General features: G+C 36.3%; 1 protein-coding gene across 1 annotated transcript; it reads left to right on the forward strand.

Moving 5' to 3' along the window:
* Nucleotides 1-91: 91 nt before the first annotated feature.
* Nucleotides 92-27,366, forward strand: LOC110457835 (cingulin-like). Its single transcript, XM_021509275.1, has 25 exons — nt 92-144; nt 2,139-2,243; nt 3,121-3,269; nt 4,370-4,484; nt 5,431-6,606; nt 7,135-7,278; nt 7,441-7,533; nt 8,552-8,686; nt 11,530-11,623; nt 12,492-12,576; nt 13,541-13,736; nt 14,042-14,383; nt 15,225-15,317; nt 16,239-16,340; nt 16,692-16,785; nt 17,306-17,453; nt 17,868-17,930; nt 18,335-18,530; nt 19,154-19,194; nt 19,804-19,981; nt 20,886-21,490; nt 23,333-23,501; nt 25,053-25,232; nt 25,548-25,622; nt 26,399-27,366. The coding sequence occupies exons 2-25, from the start codon at nt 2,196-2,198 to the stop codon at nt 26,621-26,623; spliced, it is 4,746 nt and encodes a 1,581-aa protein (XP_021364950.1). The 5' UTR covers nt 92-144; nt 2,139-2,195; the 3' UTR covers nt 26,624-27,366.

Raw genomic sequence — 27,366 nt, forward strand, 5'->3', positions numbered from 1 at the left:
AAAAAAATCAGAGGAAAATTCTAAAGACGTTCCGATGCATTTAGAAGATATTCCGAATACATAAATCGGCCAATCAAAACTATTGTTACATTTCGAACACACCTACCATACAAATAGAGCGAAGTTTGAACACAACATTTGAGGGTAATTTTGTTCACTGTAAATAATTATATGTGTGACGTTATCGTTGATGAAATAATTTCCTTAATTAGAAAATGAATATGTAAAACTCAGGTATCATATGGACTTCTTTCTTTTGTGTTGATCTAAGCTTTCCTTTCCATTAGGAAATTGTTGTTTAGGTTCAATTTTGTGGTGATGGATCATGGATAACAGTGGTAAAACCAGCAGAACGATAGACACCATGAAAAACTCTAAGGTCCATAGAAATAATTAACTTATAGAGCAAAGACCAAGTTGTCTATGACATTATTCCATGAGATGTAGTTGGTTCATTGATAATAAATTAGGTAACGGATTGTTTCGTGCTAAAGGTTTAGGGGTGTTTCGTAAATTATTCCGTAAAATTACTTTTTTCCCTTTATTTTAGCTAAAGTACATTAATATCATGCTATAAAGTACTATATATAAGTAAACCTTTCTTGGTTAAAGTCTGGTCTTTGAAAAAATCAGTAGGTCTATAAGATATCGGGTTTCAACGATGCCACATCAGCAATTCAGCAATAGACATGATCTGTGGTGTGTTATTTCAGTGGTTTATGCTATTTTGACTTACTTTCATTTGCAATTTTTATCAGCTAACATCAACTGATTTGGATAATGACCTCCATTTGCAATTTTTATCGGCTAACATCAACTGATTTGACCAGGTCGGGGAAAACCACTAACTTCGTATAATACGCAAACTCGCCTTTTATACGCCAATAGGGGTATGGATTTGTTACTAAAAATAGCCAAAATCACTTGAATCTTTACTTTTTCAAATTGTTTGTCCAAGTCGCATTTATTCAGTCATGAAACATAATACAAATGCAAAAATAAAGTTTATTTGCATGTGGGAAAGTACCAAAAATAGATGCAATACTTCCGGTAAAATTACATCAAGTAGCCAACGCTTTCAGTAAACATCTTTTAGCAAATTATTATTTACCTTGTCGTAAATTAATGCGATTTTTAATAATATCTTGCAAAAGTTACTGTTAAAGCGATTTGTGTTATTTATAATTACAAATCCATACTGTAACTGGCGTATAATAGACAAGTTTGCGTATTATACGCAAGTTGTGGTTTTCCCCAACCTGATGACCTCATTGTCAATGTAAAATAAGCAGTCTGAAGTCATTCCCAAAATTGACCAATTCCCAGTCACTGGTCTAGTAGTTTGCCTCCTCTGTCAATATTGTATACACATATGTATCATTGTATGTTATTGACAAAAATATGTTATAAGTGAAGTGGAACTGGACTGGGTCGATGGTCGGCGACCAGGTAGTTCCATTTGTTAGAGCGTCTGTTCAGAGGGTCCTGTGTTGGAACCCCAGTCTGGCTGTTGCGTTCCTTTCTCTCCTGTTAGATAAGTATATTGAAAGACCAGGTTAGTACAGGATTGGGCTCCCAATCAGCCCCTACGCCCCCCACCAAATGTTTTCCCCTAAAGAATGGTCATTTTCAATACTTTTTTTTTGTATTGTTATACAACAAGTTGATATTTTTAGTCAGCTTTGGGCCAAGCTCAGAGAAGTAAACAATTAAACCACAAAGCAGTAGTCTTCCAGTTTAATTCCCGACCAAAAGCAATGCAATTAACATACATGTTACTGCATGTGAACATTTTTTTTTATTCATAGATCAGGTTTAATAAGGAAATGAATTTTTAGTAAATGTAAATATCATACTAGTTGCAGTACACATACACAAGGGATGTGTGCTATATATTGACCTATAATATATGTGTGACCAGGCAATTGTAACAAGCCCAGGCCATGTGGTAATACTGTAATCTAATAAGGTGGATACTTTAATTGACTTAAACTCAATGTTTAAGTTAATGAATATTAAAAACAACTATAGTTGAATGAAAGTCCTCACATTTAAATGTGATTCATAAAAAAAGAATTGTGTTATATATTTTCTTGAATTAATTTTAATTTCTGTGATTCACTTTTGATTTATTTCAGATATTTGAAATTGATAACATGTTCAAACTTTGCTAGTAGTAGCAGCGATCATTCAGAATGGAGGTTGAAAACAAGGAAAACCTGCAAGTGCCTGTTTTTGAAAAGGTTAGTGTTGACTGAAGCCAAGGGTTACTTTTTATCATGTCCAGGACACTTTCTTACTATTTTGTGTACATGTGGAAAGCTTTGGAAATTTGGTATTTCCAAATTTCAACTTAGTTTCAACTAACAAAATTTAACACTTTTCTGGAATACAAACACCAAAATGTGAAACATTTTTAAAGGTGATTCTGGGAACTATGATTAACATGTAATGAATAATCAGGTAAGACATTTTTTGTCAACTTTGTGTCAAATTTCACTTTTTCCTACTTTACATTTATAATCATAAATATGTAGAGTAGCTTCTTATTTTCAGACTTTTCATATATATGCAGTGCTTTTGCAACTGCATTTGAACATTTTGCAATACTGTGATTTTATTGAGGGCAAAAACATAGTTGAGAAGCTTTCCTTTTCACTGAAACTTCCCATTTACAGATCAAACAGGGGTTGGGATTCCCTACCAAGTACTGTACGGAATGTACATGTGTATGACAGAAAATGTATTCCTCAGTTTTCTATTCTCTGATCGAACGTCAAAGACTTTGGAAACTTACCAATCTTACATGAATGGGCCAGAGTTTTCTTACACACCCACAGGGAAGAGTATCGGTAACAATTCACATTTACACTAAATACTATATATACACCTGTTATGTCTAAACCAGACTGTCCGATCCAGAGTTCTCCTTCAAAGTGGCCAGATCATTTGGTGGAGACAATGACAATGTTTATAAGTCTCCACTATCCAGAACTATTTTCAAACTGTTTTAATTATGTTTTTCTAAGGGTTCAAACAGTTTGGATTGGTTTTGGTTGGATGCATACAAATAATAAATAATTGAAGTAAAGACTTGAACCATTTTGAATATGTTTCAAGGTGGCAGTTGACACTTTAGGCGCCTCTCCAGCTGTTTGTAGAACTCCACTACAGAATGTCAACAACCTGGCCGTCAACAGAAGTACCAAGAAAGCCTACTACAGTCAGGTCACACCTACACTGAAGACTCCAGGTCGCAAGGCAGCAAAGTATGGCCTTACCAACAATTATTGTATAATATAGAATTCATTACTTTTCTTTAAGAGGGTCAAACGTTTCACAGCAAGTAAACTAGCGGATATTGCAGCCCCTGACTACAGAAATTTATACTTTACCAAGATGTAACATTCGGAAACGAAAGCTACGTCTTGTGAGCAGAAATATTTATTCTTTTTAGTGCCAAATTTGAATCAAATAAACGTATTTACATTGTTTTATACAAGATATGGGAACATTTGAAAGTATAAATATACCACTCAGTCACTGACACGGTTGAAATTACCTGGGATTTTTTTTTTAAAGTCCCTGTGACAAAGAACACCAAACACCAACGCAGAATGGGATGGATACAACAGAAGATATCTCATTATTTTTTAATTTAAAAAAAACAACTGTTAACTTTCGCACTGCATGAAAATCTATTAAAACAACATCTTTTGAATAGCTTTTTCAATAGTGTTGTAAATGTATATCATTTCGAGATATTTCAAAGAATATTGTGATATAACAGATTTTGCATGACACCATGGCCCTGCTCATATATCTACATGCCAATTCGCTACATGAATTACAGCTATGAGTCTAGGATTTCACTTTATCCTTTTTTCTGTCCTACAAGATATGTCCTTTTATCTATAAGGCTTTGTCATAAATAATTGAACCAGTCATGCATTGTAAAATTAGCATCCATCAGCAATCTGTAGCATGTATATATTAAAAGGTTGCAGGATAAATAGAATTAATGATTTGCGCCTTACTATTAAAGAAAAGTAAACCAACTCTTGCTATCTTTATTTTTCATCACCTGTTCATTCCAATGATGGAGAATTCAAATAGGAGGGCGATACAATAATATATAGCTAGAGATGCTTGCCTGTTTTATAAAGTTTGATGGGAGAACCTGGCATGGAATACTTTCCAATTTAACCCTCTCACCACTGTAGACCATAATGGACTCATCCTGATGAATGTATGATAGAGTCTACTCAAGTTACTTAGGGGTGAAAGGGTTAAGAGGTAGGCTATTATTGTTAAGCTTTGATTATTTCAGAAACATTGTTGTCATCTGACTTTGCTGTTTATTTCACAGAGTTCGTCAATCCCTGCTTGTGTACCAGGACAAAGCGTATCCCGACGCAGAGGAAGTGCTCCTCAACTCTCTAGTGTGTAAGAAGGTTGATGAGGTCATCGCTAAGGCCAAACAGGTAAGTAATACACGTCTCAAAATCTACCAAATGTTGCTGTGTTTCTGATATTGAACTGACCTGTGTTTAGTGTGGGTGTTTAGTATTTTCCTTCTTAAAGTAGGAGAATTTGAAGGTTTTAATCAATTGTTTTTTTTTAGTATGACTATTATCCAATAACTCGCTCTCCTAGATTTTAGAGAAAAAAAGATTTTTTATTATTATTTCGGATTTATTTCTTAAAATTTTCTGAAAACTTCCTTAAAACCCAATAAAAATGAGTAATGCCATCAGAGGATATATAGGGAAGAAGGACACTTCTTATGCCTCAACATGGATATTTACAGGCCTTTATTATGGCCAAATATGGGCCAGTTCACCTATCCAATTTTGGCATTATTTTCCCCTATTTCAGTTAAAAATTTACCCACTTGTAACTAAAATACTACCACATGAATATCTTTCTTGGTTCCACTTTTTTTTTTTAAATTTTCCATCAGTTCCACAACTGAGTGATATATTTCATTTTCCCTGTGTTGTTGTTTATTGTCACTGCTGATATTTTAAAGTCTATAAGCGAGAAACAAAATTAAAGATGTAATCCATGCCCCCCTCTTGTACTCTCCCCCTGGATGAGGCCTGCAGCCCTCGCTGGACGGGTCATGCACCTACAGTGCATATTTTACCCTATTTCAAAAAAGGGTACTAACTTTCTATTCCTGCATTAGTACCTGCTCAATTTTTTGTCCATTTGTCTGTATTCCATTCTTCATCTACTACTACATTGCAGTTAGATGAACATTTTTCATGAACTTTTAATATCAAGGATTCTCTCTGAAAACATGATTTATGATAGGAATGATGTAATTATTAAAAGAAGAAAATAAATATCTTTGAGAAACAAATGTTTAGTGCAATGAACATTTTACCAACAGGTAAACAAAACAATTCTTACTTCTTGTTACAGCAATATGAAGACCAGATAGCAGAAAAGGAAAAGACTATTGCTAATCTCCAGGACATGGTCAAGGCAGTGGATGATACAGTGAGCTGTGGAACACAAGAAAACAAAAGCTGCGGTACTCAGGCTAACCCTATTGACAGCATCAGCCGTGGCATCCAGTTTGACCCAGTAGAAAACATCAGTTGTGGTATTCAGGCTGATCCTGTAGAAAACATCAGTTGTGGTATTCAGGCTGATCCTGTTGAAAGCAACAGTTGTGGTATTCAAGCAGATCCTGTTGAAAGCAACAGTTGTGGTATTCAAGCAGATCCTGTTGAAAGCAACAGTTGTGGTATTCAAGCAGATCCTGTTGAAAGCAACAGTTGTGGTATTCAAGCAGATCCTGTTGAAAGCAACAGTTGTGGTATTCAAGCAGATCCTGTTGAAAGCAACAGTTGTGGTATTCAAGCAGATCCTGTTGAAAGCAACAGTTGTGGTATTCAAGCAGATCCTGTTGAAAGCAACAGTTGTGGTATTCAAGCAGATCCTGTTGAAAGCAACAGTTGTGGTATTCAAGCAGATCCTGTTGAAAGCAACAGTTGTGGTATTCAAGCAGATCCTGTTGAAAGCAACAGTTGTGGTATTCAAGCAGATCCTGTTGAAAGCAACAGTTGTGGTATTCAAGCAGATCCTGTTGAAAGCAACAGTTGTGGTATTCAAGCAGATCCTGTTGAAAGCAACAGTTGTGGTATTCAAGCAGATCCTGTTGAAAGCAACAGTTGTGGTATTCAAGCAGATCCTGTTGAAAGCAACAGTTGTGGTATTCAAGCAGATCCTGTTGAAAGCAACAGTTGTGGTATTCAAGCAGATCCTGTTGAAAGCAACAGTTGTGGTATTCAAGCAGATCCTGTTGAAAGCAACAGTTGTGGTATTCAAGCAGATCCTGTTGAAAGCAACAGTTGTGGTATTCAGGCAGATCCTGTTGAAAGCAACAGTTGTGGTATTCAGGCAGATCCTATTGAAAGCAACAGTTGTGGGACTCAGTTTGACCCTATAGAAAATGTTAGTACTGGGACCCAGGTGGACGGTAACCCATGTCCCCGCTGTGAACAGGTGGACAGTGATATTTTGGAGGAGCAAGTGTCACTCTATATTGACAGAATTGTAAACAAGTGTGCAGCTGATTTGAAATCAGAACAGGTAAATGTGTAAACAATATAATATATCATATATCTAAACAGAAAGGTAATTAGACAGATAAATATAATACCTCCTAGATCATTCCCTAAATTTTTGTGCAAACTGTTTCTTTATACAGATTTCTACAGTCAAATGGTAACTTATGAGTCTGATATTTCTCAACTGATTTCATATTTACAGTATATTGATTCAAACAAAATTTATGTTACGCAGCCTTACTTGTATCAAAATTTAAATTTAGATGGTACTGCTTGTTTGTATACGAGATATTTCATTCTACAAACGTTTTTCATCCGTAGCTGTGTGTATATCACGTATTGCTAAAACAGACATAACACTAGGTGTTTAGAGACTTAGTAACTTTAAATTAAAAAATTTGAATGCAAAAAAAAGTAGTGATGTGAAATCATTTACTTTTAATAAGTTTGAAAAAAATCAACATAAATTATCTATAATAAGAAGACTCATACGTATCCATTGATTGCTTTGCTAATTTAATGAAATTGGGATTTGCTACTTTTACATCAGATTGTTGGGTTTATAAATCAAACAAGCGAGGCAGATCGGGACCACCAGTTATGGAGTGCCAACTCCCTGATACAGGAGCTACAGCTAGAATTGGGCGAGCATGCAGGGCTGAGTGAGAGTGTTGCAATGGCTGAGAGACTTCAGGTATGTCACTATTCAATAAGTCCCCATCTGGTTTTAGTCTCCCATTGATTATATGTGAATTTATAGACTTTTGATACACTGTATAAATATAAGCCAATTTTAATTTAAATACAGGTAAGTTTTAATTTCTAAGTTAATGGTGGCTGTTTGTGTGATCCCCAGGTGAAGATACAAGAGTGTGTGTCTGATAACTACAGCAAGGTGAAGGCAGCTGCCGACAGATTGACCTGTCTACAGGCCCAAACAGAACAACAGGTAAGTAACGTCTCGGCAAACACAGGACCTGTATTCGTATGCTGGTGTTTGTGCCCAAACCTGTATTCTTCGTCATAAAAATGGGGAAGGGGGGCATTGTAGTGTTGCTAATGTCTGTCAACGTCCTTTTCTATTGTACTAGGATTCATTGTCACATTTTGCCGAATTTAATGGTCTATGGTGGCCAAGTGGTCAAGGTATTAAGGCGTTTCCGGTTTTCCTCCTCCACCAAACCCTGTCTCTTCTTTAAAAGACTGTAGCTGTAAATAGGATGTAAAACACAAACAAACAAAATTTCTATTTTTTATCAAAGTTTATACAGAGGTCAAGTATGAGAATACCTTGTGTCCCAGGTTTAATGCAAAAGGTCAATGTTGCTGCTTATAGGTCAAACCCATTACTATTCTGTTAACAGATTCATTGTCATCAATTTAATGACTTGAGGGACAAAGGGGTGATGTCTTTAAGTTTATTACTATGAAAATCAGAGGACATGACTTGTCAAATACATGTCTTGCACTGCAAAAGGTCAAAGTTCAAACCATTCTAATACTGTTTGGCTCCAAAATTCTGAACAGCTCAATATTTTGTGGATGAAATTTTTCATGATTTGATGATATGTCACATCCAACTATTGTTTCTACTCCTATCATTGGTAAACGTGGGAGTTTGAATGTCAATTCATTGTCATGCTGGATGACATTGAGGCTAACAAAAAGCTGTGAAATGCTCAATATTAGTTATGAAACTCCCTAGTATAATGGGGGGAAAAGGCCAGATCATTGTTATGCTTGTCTGGACAATACTGAGCATGTTATAAGACCTGATTTAAGTCTGAAACAATATTAAATTAATATTAAGTTGTCCAAAACACCAGAAGTGGAATTCCTTTTTAACAGACACAGATGTTCAAATGCTCTAGACTTTTAGGCAACTTTTTACACAATAACCTTACAGTCCTATATTTTCTAAACTAAAAACTTATGATCTTATGAAGATTAACTTTGTTCTGTTAAAGGCTTATGAAATGAAAACAAAGATGGGGGCTAATGACTTGCAGATGAAGCGCTGTCGCCAGGAGAAGACAGAGGTGCTGGAGAAGTTCGACTGTATGGAGAGGATGTTAGAAAAGTCGAGGGAGAGCCTAGCACAGGTACCGCAAATATACTGATATGTTGGGTTATAATGTCCCGATAAGATGTTAGAGAGGTCAAGGGAAAGCCTAGCACAGGTACCGCAAATATACTGATAAGTTGGGTTATAATGACCTGATTAGATGTTAGACAGGCCAAGGGAGAGCCTTGCGCAGGTACCGCAAAAATACTGAGATGTTGGGTTATAATCTCCCGATCAGATGTTAGAGAGGTCAAGGGAGAGCCTAGCACAGGGACCGCAAAAATACTGATATGTTGGGTTATAATGTTCCGATCAGATGTTAGAGAGGTCAAGGGATAGCCTAGCACAGGTACCACAAATATACTGATATGTTGGGTTATAATGTCCCGATCAGATGTTAGAGAGGTCAAGGTATAGCCTAGCACAGGTACCACAAAAATACTGATATGTTGGGTTACAGTGTCCCGATTAGATGTTAGAGAGATCAAGGGAGAGCCTAGGGGTTATAATGTCCCGATTAGATGTTAGACAGGTCAAGGGAGAGCCATGCGCAGGTACCGCAAAAATACTGATATGTTGGGTTATGATGTCGTGATCAGATGTAAGCGAGGTCAAGGGAAAGCCTAGCACAGGTACTGCAAATATACTGATATGTTGGGTTATAATGTCCCGATCAGATGTTAGAGAGGTCAAGGGAGAGTCTAGCACAGGTACTGCAAAAATACTGATATGTTGGGTTATAATTTCCCGATAAGATGTTAGAGAGGTCAAGGGATAGCCTAGCACAGGTACCACAAAAATACTGATATGTTGGGTTACAGTGTCCCGATTAGATGTTAGAGAGATCAAGGGAGAGCCTAGGGGTTATAATGTCCCGATTAGATGTTAGACAGGTCAAGGGAGAGCCTTGCGCAGGTCCCGCAAAAATACTGATATGTTTGATTATAATGTCCTGATCAGATGTTAGAGACGTCAAGGGAGAGCCTAGCGCAGGTACCGCAAAAATACTGATATGCTGGATTATAATGTCCCGATTAGATGTTAGGATGTTAGAGAGGTCGAGGGAGAGCCTAGCACAGGTACCACAAAAATACTGATATGTTGGGTTACAGTGTCCCGATTAGATGTTAGAGAGATCAAGGGAGAGCCTAGGGGTTATAATGTCCCGATTAGATGTTAGAGATATCAAGGGAGAGCCTAGCACAGGTACCGCAAAAACACTGATATGTTGGGTTATAATGTCCTGATTAGATGTTAGACAGGTCAAGGGAGAGCCATGCGCAGGTACCGCAAAAATACTGATATGTTGGATTATAATGTCCCGATTAGATGTTAAAGAGGTCAAGGGAGAGCCTAGCACAGGTACTGCAAAAATACTGATATGTTGGGTTATAATGTTCCGATCAGATGTTAGAGAGGTCAAGGGAGAGTCTAGCACAGGTACTGCAAAAATACTGATATGTTGGGTTATAATGGCCCGATTAGATGTTAGAGACGTCAAGGGAAAGCCTAGCACAGGTACCGCAAAAATACTGATATGTTGAGTTATAATGTCCTGATCAGATGTTAGAGTTGTCAAGGGAGAGCCTAGCACAGGTACCACAAAAATACTGATATGTTGGGTTATAATGGCCCGATTAGATGTTAGAGACGTCAAGGGAAAGCCTAGCACAGGTACCGCAAGTATACTGATAAGTTGGGTTATAATGACCTGATTAGATGTTAGACAGGTCAAGGGAGAGCCATGCGCAGGTACCGCAAAAATACTGATATGTTGGGTTGTAATGTCCTGATCAGATGTTAGAGAGGTCAAGGAAGAGCCTAGCGCAGGTACCGCAAAAATACTGATATGTTGGGTTATAATGGCCCGATTAGATGTTAGAGAGGTCAAGGGAAAGCCTAGCGCAGGTACCGCAAAAATACTGATATGTTGGGTTATAATGTCCCGATTAGATGTTAGACAGGTCAAGGGAGAGCCTTGCGCAGGTACCGCAAAAATACTGATATGTTTGATTATAATGTCCTGATCAGATGTTAGAGAGGTCAAGGGAGAGCCTAGCGCAGGTACCGCAAAAATACTGATATGTTGGATTATAATGTCCCGATTAGATGTTAGAGAGATCAAGGGAGAGCCTAGCGCAGGTACCGCAAAAATACTGATATGTTGGGTTATAATGTCCCAATTAGATGTTAGAAAGGTCAAGGGAGAGCCTAGCGCAGGTACCGCATTAACTCAGGTACACATTTACTTACCTGTTTATGGAGCGAGACTAGTCTGTACCAAGGAACTTGTTACTGCCTAAGTTTGTAAAACATGTCAGAGAAAAAGAGTAATGATAGTTTTTTTGTTTTTCGACAATATAACATTGAATTTTCAGAGTGATCTGCTTCTTGTCAAGACCAGATAAATACTACAGTACATGTAGATGACAAAAGAAAAATACACTGAAACACCAGATACAGAGAGGATATTTAATGGATTGATGTTAATTACCCCGCATGTCTACATGTATGGCAGAATACTGATATTTTTCAACAGTGCAAAGCATGAAGGAAAATGTTGGTGTATTTTGCCATACCAGTGTATTGACCAATGCAAAGATGTACAAAACAATACCACTTATTCTACTGTCCCTTCATCTGCAGCTTGAACAAAAAGCTACAGCTTTGAATTGGTAAATGTTGAAAAAATACTGTTCTGATGGGTCAATATAGAACCGGTACTGGATTTTATATCATCATATATGAAGATGTAACAAGTTTTTATCACATTGATAATTTCACTGGTAAAAATGTATCAACAGATTTTGTTTCTTCATTGGTATATAATGAGGAAAAAGAAGAAATTAAAAACTTAAAATATGTTTTTAACTTTTTCAGATGGAGGCTTTGTACAAGACTACATCGGCAGAACTTACCATCACGAAAAGTCAGATTCAAGTAAACAGTAGCGATATTGTCTCAATCACGAGAGGTAAGAACACTATATTCACTTATCTCTATTTAGACTGTTTTATTATCATGATCATTGACTATTAGCATTTTCATTCTGAACAAATTGTTTTTGGCTTGAAGCCTTGATTTGTTTGTTTAAGTGTTTGGTGCTAGCTACCCATGAACATAAATCAGTATTGCCATGTTCAACAACAAAATACTATACTATCAGGTTGCTATATTTTCCAAGGGAAAGATTTGAAAATTCATCAGCCCTGGTACGAACTAGCCCCAGATGTTTGGCTAGCAGAATCATAGTATTGACTGGTTCGAAAAAGAAAATGAGAAATTGTGCTAAAAGTTATTGGGAAAATGTGATAACCAACAGTAATGAGACTTTTAAGTAGCATTTCTGTAAATCAAGAATATAGTGAGTATGACATAAATATAGGATCTTAACAAATTTAAGATACTTTTTATCACATAACTCAGAAAACTTACATTTTGACAGGTTTTAAAGCCAAAATGTAGAGGCTTAATCAAACGGAGACAGTCGTTTTGTTCCGCCATTCACAATTTAGCATGTCACATCATTGTCCATATTATGACGTCGCAAATGATTTCTGACTGGCACAGCCAAAGAAAAACGCTCCAGGGTATATTACACTAGTGACATATGTAAAAATATTACACGGGCGAATTCACTGGATAACAGGCTGATTATGTGATAAAACTATATATCTGTCTACTGTTTATCATTTGGACCCAATTTTCTGTTGATACATTGTGTTACAATATCTTTCACTTACCATTAGCCTGACAGTTTGGGAGCTGTCATCTATATCTGCATGCTCTTAATGTACACAATGACAGAATAGATGTGTAATCCTCATGTCAATCTTTTACAGCCTACGAGGACAGCCAGGCTAAATTGAGAGAAGCACAGACTCGCTACACAGTTGACAATGACAAATTGACAGTGGAGAATAAACAGTGAGTTAATGATGAAGGAGTCAACATTCTGCAGCTGGTAGACTCCTACTGCAGCCTTTGAACTCAGATATATGATCAGCAGTGATTTTTATGGTGCCCATTTATAGCTTAGATCTGACCTTCAATGCTAAACCTTTGGGTGAATTTCCATGCATTTCATACATAATTAATAATCCTTTTTCGCCCACCTCATTCAAGGGATTTTGGTAAAATTTGACAAACAATATGAATGCAGTAATAAGTTCATGATGCTAGTAGGTTATATTTTGTGTACCATTGGTATACTTAAAGATTAAAGCAATATTCAACAGCTTCACAACAACTTTGTTAACCCTTTCACCTCTAAAAAACATAATGGACTCATCCAGATTAATGCGTGGTAGAGTCTACTAAAGTTGCACAGGGGTGAAAGGGTTATGCATGTATATTTCCATGAGACAATTGTCATTTATCGAATCTGTTTTGGTTAATGATTTGGCAGAAGATATCTTATACTGATAATCAAAATGACACATATCATATTGAAATCATGTCACCTTCCATATTATCAGTTATCAAGGTAACAAAATGTACTTCCTGAACTGAAGGTCACTTAGTTTATCTATGTCCAATAGAGTTATCTTACTTGGTGAGTGGTGACCCACCTTGCAATGGGACAAATGTAACTTCCATGCAGAGAGATGGGGGGGGGGGGGGGGGGGAATCTCTGCCCAATCATAGATTCATATGACCTGGTAGTGTGGAATAGCCCACAAATATAGTTGTTAGAATATTGTAACCCTGTTGATTTAAACAAACCACATACAGAATAAATACATTTATTTATGGAAAAAGATATTTGTTTACAACATTGAAAGTTTATAGAATTGATGTTGGGTTCATGTCCAACAAAGACCTTTTCAGTACTGCATTAATTAGTTATTTTAGAATTATTTAATCTATAGTGTGACTTGCTGTCTTACAGACTGACAGAACAACTGGGACAGATGGAGGTGACACTGGGTGAGCTGCACACAGACATGGCTGGGGTACAGACAGAGCTGTCTGTCGCACAAAAAGAGGTAGCCAGTCAAGGGGAGACAATCACTAATCTCACCTGTGAGCTCCAGCAAGCCAAGGAGACTATTGCTGTACAGCAGGAGCAGAATCAAGGCCACCGGGTACTTTTTTTGTTGATTTTCATTTTACAAGGTTTTCCATGTGACATAAACTTTCGTAACAGTGTAATTTGCAGGACCCGGAGTGCATGTGTCCAGGTAATTTGAGGGAGTTATGTACATGTAAAAAAAATCACTTAAAGTATTAGTATCTATTGATCATGTAAGTTTATGCAGTAATATGTATAGGTTACCGTAAACATTGCATGTATATGTTTACAAATATTGATGCACTATTAATTTGTAATATGTAAATATGTAAAATTTATTTGATACAGTCAAGTGCATATATGGATTTATCATTTTAGAACAAAAACGAAGTTCTCCTAGGAAGTATAGAGGAGAAGAATGGCGATATTGCTAACCTACGACAGGAGTTGCGTAACATGAAATCAAAGCTTCAGACTACGGAGAAACAGTCGGAATCAGATCTGGAGCTAATGAAACAGCGATGTGACAGCCTGCTGACAGAACAAGCCCTAACAAGGCAGGCCCATATCAACCAGGTTCGTGACCTGGAGCAGGAGCTGGAGCGCCGCGACTGTAGTGGACAGCTGCGCACTGCACAGGGCGTCATACAGGAACTCCAGACCGAACTCTCCGAGTACACAGAGCTTGCAGACAGTCTGAAACTAGCCGAAATTCTACAGGTAAATACTTATTTGATATATAACATATATATGTGGTTTGCCATATTTCCAACAGTTTATATGAATTTACACAACTTTTATCTCTAATGCTCATGAAGTTCCTGACAATCTTATCAAATTTCAAATGTTGATTTCCTATTGGACAACAGTTGTGCAATTTCATTTTGAGTTTGATTGAAAAAAGAACATGGCCACCAGGAAGCCATCTTTGATTGTGATTGTTCAAGTTTATCATCGTTACTACTCAAAAAGTGCTTGAAGGATCTTGAAGGATCTTTCTCAAATTTTATGAGTTGGGCCCCGTCCATAGATTTGCATGTTGCATTTTGAGACTGATGGGAAAATCAAGATTGTAATCTGGGGCAATATTTGATTTGGACAGTTCAAGTTTGTTATTGCTATTTCTCTGGAAGTAAATGATGCCCTAACTTTTAAAGGATACTCTCAAACCAAGCTGTATGAAGTTTTAAACAGAAGGTACTACAAGACGCATTTACTGTTGACAAGACTATTTATGCAACAGCTAAGAAAAGAGAAATCAATCTTAGATAAATAAAACTAATGAAGATCTTATGATTGTGGGTGCCAAGATCCCTCTTGTAATGCCCCTGTCATTATTGNTCCATCCCATTGTGTCCCTATTCTTTTCCTATTTTGATTGAATGCAAAACTCAAGCATGTGTGTACCTTAACTATTACTATTTATAGACATTTATCAAACAATGACACAATTTACATGAAAATGTCTTTAATACAAACATTTTATAGTTTTTCAAAATGAAATTGTAGTGTTCATCAACCTATGTATAAAACTGAGCTCTTTTTGGAAACTTCCATACAGGCTAAGGTACAGGAGGTGGTTAATGAGAATTTCCTGAAGGTAAAGACAGCTGCTGACAAACTACTGACCCTGAAGAGGAACATAGACAAAGAGGTAACAGACCGTTTGTCTCTTTACTGTATCAAGCCTCACATAAAAGACTAAGAATTAGTCTTTGATGTCTTTAGTTAAGATGCACAGTGTTCATAATTATCATCTCAAAGATAATGGCTATTCTATTAAAGCATATATACTACCCAGGGAAATCAGGTTTTCCTGAAGGTATAACACCTGTTTTTTAGGGTAGGAAATTGTGGGAGAAAAATCATCAATCACTCCTGTGTGATGCAGTCAAAAATCTTGGCCCCCATGCAGGGGTAAAGTTCAGCACAGTGCAAAGACATGTGCGAATCTTCAAAAATCTTTCCCTCTGTCTACATCTCACAAGTGAAAGATTCTATTGCTGTAATTAGCTTACTTTGACTTTCACCTAAAGGTAAAAGGTAAAAAAAAATGTGTTGCTTTTGTACTGTTCTTTCTGGTTCCTTCTTTTCTAATAAAAGATTGTCCAGACCATAAATCTGAACCTATTAAAGATATTCTTAATACTGAAATTTGACATATACATGCCTCACCCAGAGGTGGTGGGCAGTGTACCATGAATAGGTCACTGTGACATTAAATCTCAAGAGCAAAGGTCAAATAAATGCTTAATTTCCCGTAAAAAAATATTTGCTCCCTACATAATTATTTTATGACTGTCAAAATGAACAAGACCTATTATGATATGGCATTTTTTCATCTGTGCATGAAAAGATTTGTCCTGAGATCTCCTGCCTTTCTCGTTTGTTTAACAATTTCCTTGAAACTTTGTGGACTTAATTGTATTGTGTTATTTATATGTATTTTGCAAATCAGAATATGGATTCAACAATTTTTGAAAGATTTGTTTTCCTTTGTATATTTTGCATTAAAATAACTGTAAACTTCAATCTTCATTTATCAAAATTGATTTTCTCTCTTTGATACTGACAGAAGTCTGAGGTGACCGACCAGAAGAAGGTGAATGAGGAAGAAAAAGTTGACTTTGAGGGCATGAAGTCTGCACTAGAATCATCCCAGCAAAGCATGGCACTTGTAAGCATAAGGGATAAACCTACCAACACATGAACGATCAATGAGGTCTGTAGATAACTGCTGAATCATATCAGTTTAGAGTCGAGACACTGGTCATTTGCATTCTTACCTTGACAAAGAAAACAGATGTTTTCGAAAGCTCACAAAATAATTTTTCAATTCCTATTTGTGTTCAAAAAAAACTTAGCCTTTATCATTCATACCATACTGATGAATCTTATTCCGCAAATCAATTGTACTTAACCATTGTATAGTTTTTGGATTGTTGAGGGATTGCATCTTTTAAATGGCACATTAATATTCTAAAACAAATCAGTAAGATGTTGTGTGACTGGTGTTTTGTTTTTACAGTTTGAGACACTGTACAACAGTACATCTGTTGACCTCCTCAACGCCGCTAGCCAGGTCCAGATTCTCAATGGCCAACTTGATACCACCAAGAGCGGTAAGCACTGGTTTCTATATTTCATCATTATTAGAGTAGTGTGTTAAACACCTTGAACTGACAGTTAAAGTTTGGTGAAGAAACAGTTATATGTGCTGCAGAATCGTGAAGGTACAGTTTGTGTTGCTTGTGAATGTACAATTATTTGTGCTGATGAAGTATAGTGAATTTTTGCCCTGATGGTGAATGTATGATTATTTGTGCTGACGAAGTATAGTGAATTTTTGCCCTGATGGTGAATGTATGATTATTTGTGCTGACAAAGTATAGTGAAGTTTTGTGCTGATGGTGAATGTATGATTATTTGTGCTGACAAAGTATAGTGAAGTTTTGTGCTGATGGTGAATGTATGATTATTTGTGCTGACGAAGTATAATGAAGTTTTGTGCTGATGGTGAATGTATGATTATTTGTGCTGACAATGTATGGTGAAGTTACAGTTTGTGCTGTTTGTGAATGTATAATTTGTAATGTCTTTCTTGGCTTTAATTATATAATCCCTTTCTCTGGACCCATACAGCTTACGAGGCCTGTCAGCTATGTAGGGAAGAACTGGTAAACAAACAGAAGGAAAGTGAAGAAAATGAGAGAGCGACATCTCTCGAAATTCAAGGATTACAAGTCTCTCTCAAGGCCAAGGAGGAGGAGCTAGAGAGTGTTAAAAAACGGTAGGTAATTCACATGAACCGAGGAGAGGGAAAGTCTGTTTCTTGGTAAAGTTGTCACCGGTACCTTGTTTTAGTGACTTTCATGTAGCTGAGAAGGACTGATTTAAGTTCAGTTATCCTCATACACATATAAAACTATATTGCAGAGTTTATTTTCCTAGGTAAAATTTTCACTGGTACCATGTTTTAGTGACATTCATGTAACTGCAGTAGTGAAGGACTAAGTTTAAGTTCACTTGTCCTCATACCCATATAAAGCTATATTGCAGAGTTTATTTCCATAGGTGAAGTGATCACTAGAACCGTGATTTAGCAATTTTCCTGAAGGACTTATCTAAGTTCAGTAATCCTCACGCACTTACAGAACTGTATTACGGAGTGTATGGACCCTCAGTTCTGTCTTTGTTCTTGCAGTTTATCACATGCTGTAGCACAACAAAAGGAGAGAGAACAACTAATGCAGCGTGAGAATGATCAGTAAGTCATTTGGTGGGGCTAAATTTAAACACTGACAACACTGGACATTTCTGCTTATTTTAAATGTATCATTCAATGTCAACTGATTTAAAAAACACCAGGTACACTGAATACATGAAAATGGTTAATTATTAATTTTGCTTCCTTGCATATCATTCAATGTCAACTGATTAAAAAAACAACAACAGGTACACTGAATACATGAAAACATAGTTAGATAATGGTTAATTATTAAATTTGCCTCCTTGCATATCTTTTTTGGGGTGACTGACTTGTTCATAAACTGCCATATGGTCCTTGGCCCTATCTAATGATTTTTATTCATCCCAGAAAGTTTTGACACAAACTTCAGGCTAAGAGATTTGCATAATCTTGTCTGATATTATACTGCCTTGTGTTTCTAGCTTAAGCTTAGCTGTGGAAAACCTACAGCGGACACTCGACTCGCGGGATGTTGATGTGGATCAAGTGGAGAAGGAGTTGTACGAGATCCGCGAGTACATGACCGAGAAGCTGGAATCCATGGACAGACTCAAAGTAGAGGCAGAGACAACAAACATGGAGTTCCAAAAGTGTCGGAAAGAAAATATGCAACTCAGGGTAATTAGGGGTTTTAAGTTAGAATAATATAGCTAGACAGTAGTGGTAGATATATATAGCTTGTTGATCAGGCTTATATAGTTTACAGATATGAATAAACTTAAGGTAGATAAAATTCACAGCTCTGGATAAGGTAAGAGTCATACCTCTGAGTAATTTTAAAGAAAGGTAAAATTACTGTTCAAGGTAGATGTAAGACAAAAACTTCAGGTATATATTTTACTTAAAGATTTGAAGCTCCAGTAAATATATATCACTTGAAGCTCAGATCTCAAGGTAGAGGTACTCCACTTGAATCCCAAACAGAAAAAAAACACTGTTCTGGGTAGATACATGCAAATCAAGTTTGATGTTAAGCTCAAAGCTCAAATTGAGGGTGCACACAAGACCTGGGCCCACTTGTATAAAACATCTCAACTCTTGAAATTTCCTCAAGTCAAAGATTTCTAATAGACAATACATTGCTTGAGATTTTCCTTAACTTTGAGATGTTTTATACAAGTGGGCCCTGAAACTCAATTCTCTGGTTAGATTCTCAAGCTGTAACTCAGCTAGTACCTGCATACCAAGTATATAGTAACACAACTATATAATGAATGAATTATTTCTAATTATCATTCCAGGATAATTGTGCCGTGATGCAGTGTTCAATCCAAGAGCTAAAGTAAGTATATCGTTTCAGTGATTTATTTACCCCATTTTTAGTGCCGACTTTAGGTACTTTCCCCAAGTGAAGTTTTCCCAATTCTGACCCAATAGTTTCCCAATCACTTGCATAAAAAAAGTATGCCTTCTTGTAAACTTGTACAAGATTGTTAAATTTTTTGACAAACAGAAGATTATCTTGGGGCATTGAATTCAAGTTTTGTTTACACATGAGGTTGTTTGAGCGCGATCAAACAATATTTCCCTAATATCATACATTGGTAACATGTCATATAATTCCCAATTCATTGTGTTCGCGCAGTAAAATTCCCAATAAAAAAAGGCACCAGCCCTTTAGAGAGAAAAAAAGTAAAAAAAATCACTGCATCTGCCTTTTTTTGTCGTCTGGTTAGTAGAGTCTTTGTGACTTACCATCATTGTATATTAGTAATTATTACTGTTTGTAGTTCATGTGACTGTGGTGTATGATGCATAACATGGAGATGTTTGTTACCACAAGTACAGTGATAGAGGGATTCTGAACCATTAGCCTAGGTGTCTGAGACTGAAGTTTAGCAAGTCCTTGTGGGTTCTTTATATAGTTAGTCTGATGTATGTTTGATGTCAGGGAGACGATACAAAGCAGTGCATACGAGTTGTCGGAGACGAAGAGCCATGCCTCGCGGATGTTACACCAACAGGGTGAGGAGCTGAGAGAATGTAGCCAATCTGCCTCAGCCCTCACCACTAAGATGGACACTCTGCTACAGGAACTCAGCCGGAAGATCGGCATCTCTACCCAACAGGTTTGTAAAGGGATCAAAATGTTATGTTTTGTAATGGAAAGGCTGTAGAATGTACATATATGGAGTTCAATGTTTTCATGGAGGGTACAATATTCATAAAGGAGTAGAAAAGTCCTCATAAATACACTCAAAATTATATTTAATATGTTTTTACCAAAATTTAATTTATTACTCGGGAGGTATTGAGAAATGTGTCTAAGTTACATTATATGTCTGATAGGCATAATCAGTCAAAGGTCTAGGTCACTGTTGCTAAAAATAGAAATTTTACTGCCACACTCCTTGTTATCAAGATATGTTTGCCTTGATGAAAGTTGTATGTCAAAGGTCTAGGTCACTGTTACTAAAAATAGATTTTTTACTGCCACACTCCTTGTTATCAAGATATGTTTGCCTTGATGAAAGTTGTATGTCAAAGGTCAAGGTCACTGCTACTTAAAACCAAATTTCACTGTCACACTATTTAGTTGTAATCTATTACACTATCTAATACATGTTCTTGCGGTCATGTAATATAGGTGAAGTGATGGAATGTCTCTGCAGATACAGGGATCCAGTGGTCGATGGTTCTACCTCCATGATAGACTTTATTTATGTTTTATATGTTTTGGACCTACAGTGTATTTTCTTTCATAATTTTGTGATACATCTATCAAGTGTATGTGTCATCAATTCAATAAAATCTACATTGTGTAATGTATATATTTCATAAATGCAACATTATCATTGGGTTTGCCTTGAAAAAGCTATGCAGTGAAAATCTGTTATTTATGAAAGAATATATGGAGTCGCTAGAGTATTCAGGCAAATTTCCATCAATTTTAGATGCACATGTGTCACACAGCACAGCGAGGGGATTTGTAACACTAGTTATGCCTTGTTGTTATTTTGGTCGGTATTGTAGGATGTCCCGTCAAATGAAGACCTTTGTGATGAGAATCCAACAGTAGAGGAAGTGAGTGAGAACGTCAGAAAACAACGGCCATGTAAAGCCAGGAAGTCGTTCTTGTCGGAGATATTCCTAGCAGCCTCCGAACAGCACACTGCACTGGCGTCACCTCTCAGGGAGGAGAGCAGTATGGGTAATGGGTCCGACGAGGTCGGTGAGGACAGTCCTCAGTCTGACCAAAACATATCGGGGATATACCCACTACAGAGCAGCACTGAAGCTAGTCCTGCCACCATCAGCAGGAGCAAGTTAGGCTTCTCAAGTTCAAGTGCATTCGCACCAGTCAGGACTGGAAAGAGTTTAATAGTCCCTCAGTCAGGTCCCTTAGAAACTAATGGCGATGAATCTGTGTCGCCTTCAGACAATGTCAGTGGTTCAGAGCAAGTGAGTAATGATGATGGGGATAAACAAGAGGAAGTCTCTCAGGAAGAACGGCAGGAGAAGGAAACACTTGCACAACAGATCAACACCATCAATGAGTATTTTATTGAGATCATCCGTCTTGGGAACATAGTGGAAAAGGCATCACGGTTGTCTATTGATGAAGTCAATGCGGACAAGTAAGTGACTAACATCTAGCCTACACTGCTGCAGGCATTGTCGTTAAAACTAGATGGGGGAAAAACTCATTACATTTTTTCATTAAATTAAAATTAAAATTTCATTAAATTTTGCATTTAAATATCATTAAATTGTGCATTATTATGCATATGAAATCCCTCTTAAAACGTAATGGCAATGTTTTATGTAGATTATAAAAGTACTGAAAAAATCATTTATTCATTATGTCTCCCCTTAGAATGAAAGGAGACATGCTGTATAAGTACTGGTTCTTCTGGTTCTGGTTCTTCTTATATGATCGTTAAAGATACCTTGATGAAACAATGTGCAGTATACCTGCATCACCCATAGACAATGTGCAGTGCACTGTCATTAGGTCAATGTGACCTTTACCCAAAGGTTAAAGGTCAAATATGTGCTAATTTTTCATAAATCGTTAAAGATATCTTGATGAAACTTTCAGTATAACTGCATCACCTACAGTTGATGTGCAGTGCACTGTTATTAGGTCATTTTGACCTTGTTCCCAAGGTCAAAGGTCAAATATGTGCTATTTTTTTAGGAACATCCTGTCCAGGATGGAACTTTTAAAACGTTAAAGATATCTTAATGAAATATACCTGTATCACCTACATACATGTATGTGCAATGCAGTTTCATTAGATCACTGTGGCCTTTACCTCAAGGTCAAAGGTAAACAAGTCTGATTGTTTCAGACATTTAAAGGTGTCTGCCAAGGTGATGCCAACGTTCCCTCACTGTCTCTAATTTTGCTTAAACTTAGTATGTAAGTGTATGGTGGCTTTGTTATCTATCCAAGCATTATTAGCGACTATGGGGTCAGTTTTAAGGACTTCAGGAATGGTCCCCATTACAATAAGAACTTGTTCATATATATGGACTTTATAAATTTGCAGTAGGCAGTTCCTCTAATAATAAGGTCAAATAAGTGTTAAGTTAAAGATGTCTTGATAAAACTTATAGTATATCTGCATCACCCACAGACGATGTACGGTGCACTGCCGTTAGGTCACTGTGACCTTGACCTCGAGGTCAAATAAGTGCAAAGTTTTCAGGAATATCTTGTCTGGGCCATAAATTTTAAACCACTCAAGGGTAGACATACATTTTTGTTCACAAAAACAAATCTCTAGTTATTACCAGGACTAGTGCAAATTTGATGACCTTTTTTTATCAATGGTCATTAAATTAGAATTAAACATGCATTAATTTATTAAAAATTATGTGCAAAACTTAGCAACTAAAGCATTGATTTTGTTTCATTAAACAACACTATTACACTAATTACAGATGTCTCCAATGCTCGATTTTTACCAAAAATCTGTAATTTTTGTACTTCTGTAAAATGTGTAGGTGTAATTTTTAGGTATACATTTTGGAAAAATTGAAATTTTGATGGAGAAAAAAAAGGAGCACCAAAATTGTGTTTTTGATCCTAAGTCAATTTTTTATCAAATTTTACCTTTTAAATGTAGAAACATAACCTGTAATAAAAACTTATAAATGAAATAATAATCATTAAAAAAACTTATGTGTTTCATTATCTAGGGAATAGATCTGTCTTTCTTGTTGATGTTGGGCTTGTGGCTCAATATCACAAAATGTTACAGGTATTTGAAAAAAAATACAGATCACAGATGGTGCATATAATAAGGCCCAGATGCATGAAAAAAAAACAGTTAATGCAATCATCATAAAACAGTCTTTTAATATTTGTGAAAGAGAATTCAAAACAAATCATTAGTTACACAATGAAATCTGACAACCCTAAAAACACTAATTTCTGTATATAATTAAAATTTGTTTATTGTATATTTAAGTGAGGAATTGAGACAACACATTCAGAAGCTTCAGTTTGTGGAACAGGAAGTTGTGAGGAAAGAAAAAGAAATTGTACAACAGAGGGAGGCGATCGTAACACTGGAACAGCGCCTAGAAAATATGGCTGAGAACCTAGAACGGTTTTCTGATCAGGAATCACTCATACTGGTAAGCTTGTGATCCCGCAATACTGTCGTCAAATTACAGGAAGTAACACCAATTAGGAACATCAGTCATTGTCTGAGCCCTACATATTTATATATATATAGAAAATCTGAATCTTGAGTATTTTATGCAATATTAAGGATCCCGGTACCACTACTACAAACTAACCTGGGGCCTGTTCGTTTATGTCTGTGTTTAAATGTAACATAAAGATTTTCAGGTATAAATCCTGATGGACCTGCAAATGTTTATGCATGCCTTGCAAGGTTTTGTCATGGCTCATCTGAAAGCAGCATCAGATCACTAGGTCCGACTTTTTTTCATAAACAAAAAACTGTTTGTATCGCGATAAACAAAAGTGGTCTTAGTGTTTGAAATATGTTTTTTCTGGAATAACTATAGCTTTGATAAATCATAACTTAAAAAGAAAGCATACCTTGCGGGTCTATTAATGGGAAATAATAAAGATGAAATAAACAAGCTATAAACAACAAAAGTGTTCTGACTGTTAAAAGAAATCAGTGGGGCTAGCCCTGGACTTCAGATTGATATACTGTCGCTCTAACCACTGAGCTACCTTGTCTTGGCCCAACTGTGCTACGTACAGCGATATCAAAACGAAAGTTAAGGGGAGATTAGTAGTCAGATTACTGTTTATAGGAAAAACTATAACGCAGCGGGACTGGGATCCTTAACCCTTTCACCACTGTAGACCATAATGGACTCATCCAGATCAATGCATTGTAGAGTCTACTAAAGTGAAAGGGGTGAAAGGGTGAAAATAGAAATATCAAGATTACACTTAAAGACACTTCATCCCATAGAGAAAGGTTTAATTGTTTTAAAACCTGATGAACAATGGAATTGTGTTGATATGAAAGCTGATAATTGACACAGGTTTTAGGAGAAATCGGATAGAATGCCGCAATGATCAAAGAAGATGACATGATTATCAGAAATAAATTGACTAACAGTATAGCGTCCTCTAGTCCCAAGCTGACATTGGTGCTTCACTTGATAAACACGATAGTCTTTAGAAAAAATGAACATGTACTGCTTTTACTGGGTACATGTTGTAAGCTACAACATACAATTCAGATCTAGTGGATGTTATATGTACACAGAGTCTTATATAAAGGAAACCTTTTTGTGTCACCACCTGATTTTCTGATCCAAAATTTGTGTCGCCAAATTTTTCATCCATAACCCTTTATACATTCGGAGACAAAAGTTCACTGAGATTATTTCAAACACGGACATCAGTTAAAAAAAATGATATTGGTAAGCACGTTAATATTATGTGCATAACTCAGAAACCCACTTCTCATTAAGTGATGTTTTATTTTTAAAAAAAAGAAAAGAAATAGTTTAAGATCACTATATCTGATTGTAGTATCTGTGTATATATCTACTAGTCAAAGGTATTATGCCTATAATTTTGAATTTGACTTTATATTTGAACTAAATTACATTTTAACATTTTTGAGAGATATTTAATCCATTGTTAGAAAACTACTTCAAGCCTTCAGTACTAGAGATCTCTTACTGTTACAGACCCAGAAGTCGGAGCTGTCAGAACTGCGGTCCCGGTTGCGGACACTGGAAGGTGAGAAGAAGGTATTCAGTAACCAGGTGAAGGAGGCAGTGGGCAGGATAAAGATGTTAGAGAGCTCTCAGGGAGTGGACAGCTCAGCATCGTCAAGTGTTGCTGAGGTCTTCAGTCTTAAAATGAAGGTGAGACCACTATACCTCCTGTCAGAATTTATTGTTTCATTCTCTGAATCATAAAAACATAATCTGATGTGTCATATTGTAAAATTTCTGGATAATGATATTGCTTTGACAGATAGAGTTGAAGGACGGATATTCTTGTGATTTAATCTTACTTCAGTACTTACAGTAAATATGGCAATATATGGAATTCCTTATACCAGTAATTAATTGCCCTGAATTATAAAATAAAAAAACACTTAGCTCATGTTTTGAATCCTTTTTGTTTGGCAACTATTGAATGTATATGATAAACCTGTGGTTGTATTGTTCTTCTAGATTCAGAAACTCAGAGACCAGTTATTAAAGAAGGACGAATACTATGAAGAACTTGGCAACAAAGCCTCACGAAGGGTCAGTATCTTTGTAGTGTATAAGTTAGGTAGTGTATAAGTTAGTTAGTGTATAAGTTTACAGGCTTGAGTTTCCTTGGGCCGATCCACCTCAAACTTCATGCAGTGCTTCCTTACCAAAGGTGCTTGCTTGGGATTGCTTTTCAGGTCCGAAGGTCAAAGGTCAAGGTCACTGTTACTATAAATAGAAAATCTGTTTTCGTACGATAACTTGAGTTTCCTTGGGCCGATCAAACTCAAACTTCATGCAGTGCTTCCTTACCAAAAGTGCTTGCTTGGGATTGCTTAAAACATAATCTATGATTATTGCTTACTTTTAACATTATTTCTTGAAATGAAAAGTGTATCTTTTTCTTCGTAACCTCCCAGCTTCCTGTGCAGGCGACACATCCACTTCCGTGGAATTCTTGTGTTAATTTTTACAGAAAGATTAGTCGCGCTATTTAATGGATTGAATAGAAAATTTGTTGTCAAGGCTAGGGTAGCAGGTACATTGTATTGACAACTGTTCAATACTGCCAAAGGTATACTTATTAATTAATCATAATGTAATCATTTGCTGCTATAAGACCTCCTTTTCTTGAAGACACAACTATTTTACCAGGTAAGTGCTTGACAAATATGCATTCCATTTCATATAATGGTACAAATTTGAGTAGAATAAATTTGTGTTTGGGAACCTGAATTACTCATACAATATGTTGGTATTAAACATGATTTTATGACTATGATCTGTGCGGTCCAAATTTTTTTCATACTTGATTTGATATGTTACAGTTAAAGGTGTTGGAAGAGAACTGGAGACGGGCGGAAGCCGAAGTGTACAGATTTGATGAGTTGATGGAGATTGTAGGACAGACACTGACAAAACGTGAGGATCTTGTCTCGCAGCATCAGGAGTTAAAACATCTCCAGAAGTTGATACGGGGTCAGAAAAGTCTGCCGTCTGAGAAGGACTCGGCCTCCGCCCCTCTCAAGTCAATTAAGACTGCCAGGTGGTGATCAGCAGTACATCCACACAGACTTTACATAGATCCAATTTTTGTGTTATCAAATGTTCTTCTAATCTTTAATACCTTGGTTCACAGTCCTATTTCCTATATCCTATATTAGACAGACAAAAGTCTTCTCCCAGTGTATGTAGTTTAAATCTAGTATCAAGATGATTTAGGGGATTTAAAAGTAATCCTATTTACACTGTGATACAAGGAAATCTGAAAATGGTCTTATGCTGTAATAAAGGACCATTGATAGGATCAGTATGTGACGTGTACATCAATAAAAAATCAACATTATGATATTATATATGGCAGCATTTTATAGGTAGAATTCTAACTTTTTCTGTGACACGCTATGTTTATTATGCATATGTCATGTAACTTGAAGTCAGATTGCATTTTAATGTTTTACATTTCTTGTTCTATGTCAAATTCAGTTTTTACAAATATGTTAAATTTTAAACTTTTTTAAAGTTTAAAACTTTTTTTTAACAAAATAAGATGTTAATGAAAAAGTTCTATGGTCTTAAAACTGGTCCAGAATTCACTGTAGGGAGGGATAGCACAGGAGACACTTTTCAGAGGCCCTACCACCCATCAAACATTAAAACTTATTCAATATATAATATAGAATGGTCGACATAACATACGTCCCTTCAACCCTGTGATTCGATCAGTTATGATATAAACTTTTATCATTTCAATTAGATGGATTATTTTTGTGAATGCCTGAACTGTCATGATTTA

The sequence above is a fragment of the Mizuhopecten yessoensis genome, unplaced genomic scaffold (assembly GCF_002113885.1).
Source record: "Mizuhopecten yessoensis strain PY_sf001 unplaced genomic scaffold, ASM211388v2 scaffold9331, whole genome shotgun sequence".
NCBI classification, from domain to species: domain Eukaryota; kingdom Metazoa; phylum Mollusca; class Bivalvia; order Pectinida; family Pectinidae; genus Mizuhopecten; species Mizuhopecten yessoensis.

Coding starts and splice junctions, on each gene's coding strand:
- LOC110457835 (XM_021509275.1), top strand. CDS start 2,196: ATGGAGGTTGAAAACAAGGAAAACCTGCAAGTGCCTGTTTTTGAAAAG. Junction 8,687..11,529: donor CGAGGGAGAGCCTAGCACAG/GTACCGCAAATA, acceptor TAACTTTTTCAG/ATGGAGGCTTTGTACAAGAC. Junction 25,623..26,398: donor GCAACAAAGCCTCACGAAGG/GTCAGTATCTTT, acceptor GATATGTTACAG/TTAAAGGTGTTGGAAGAGAA.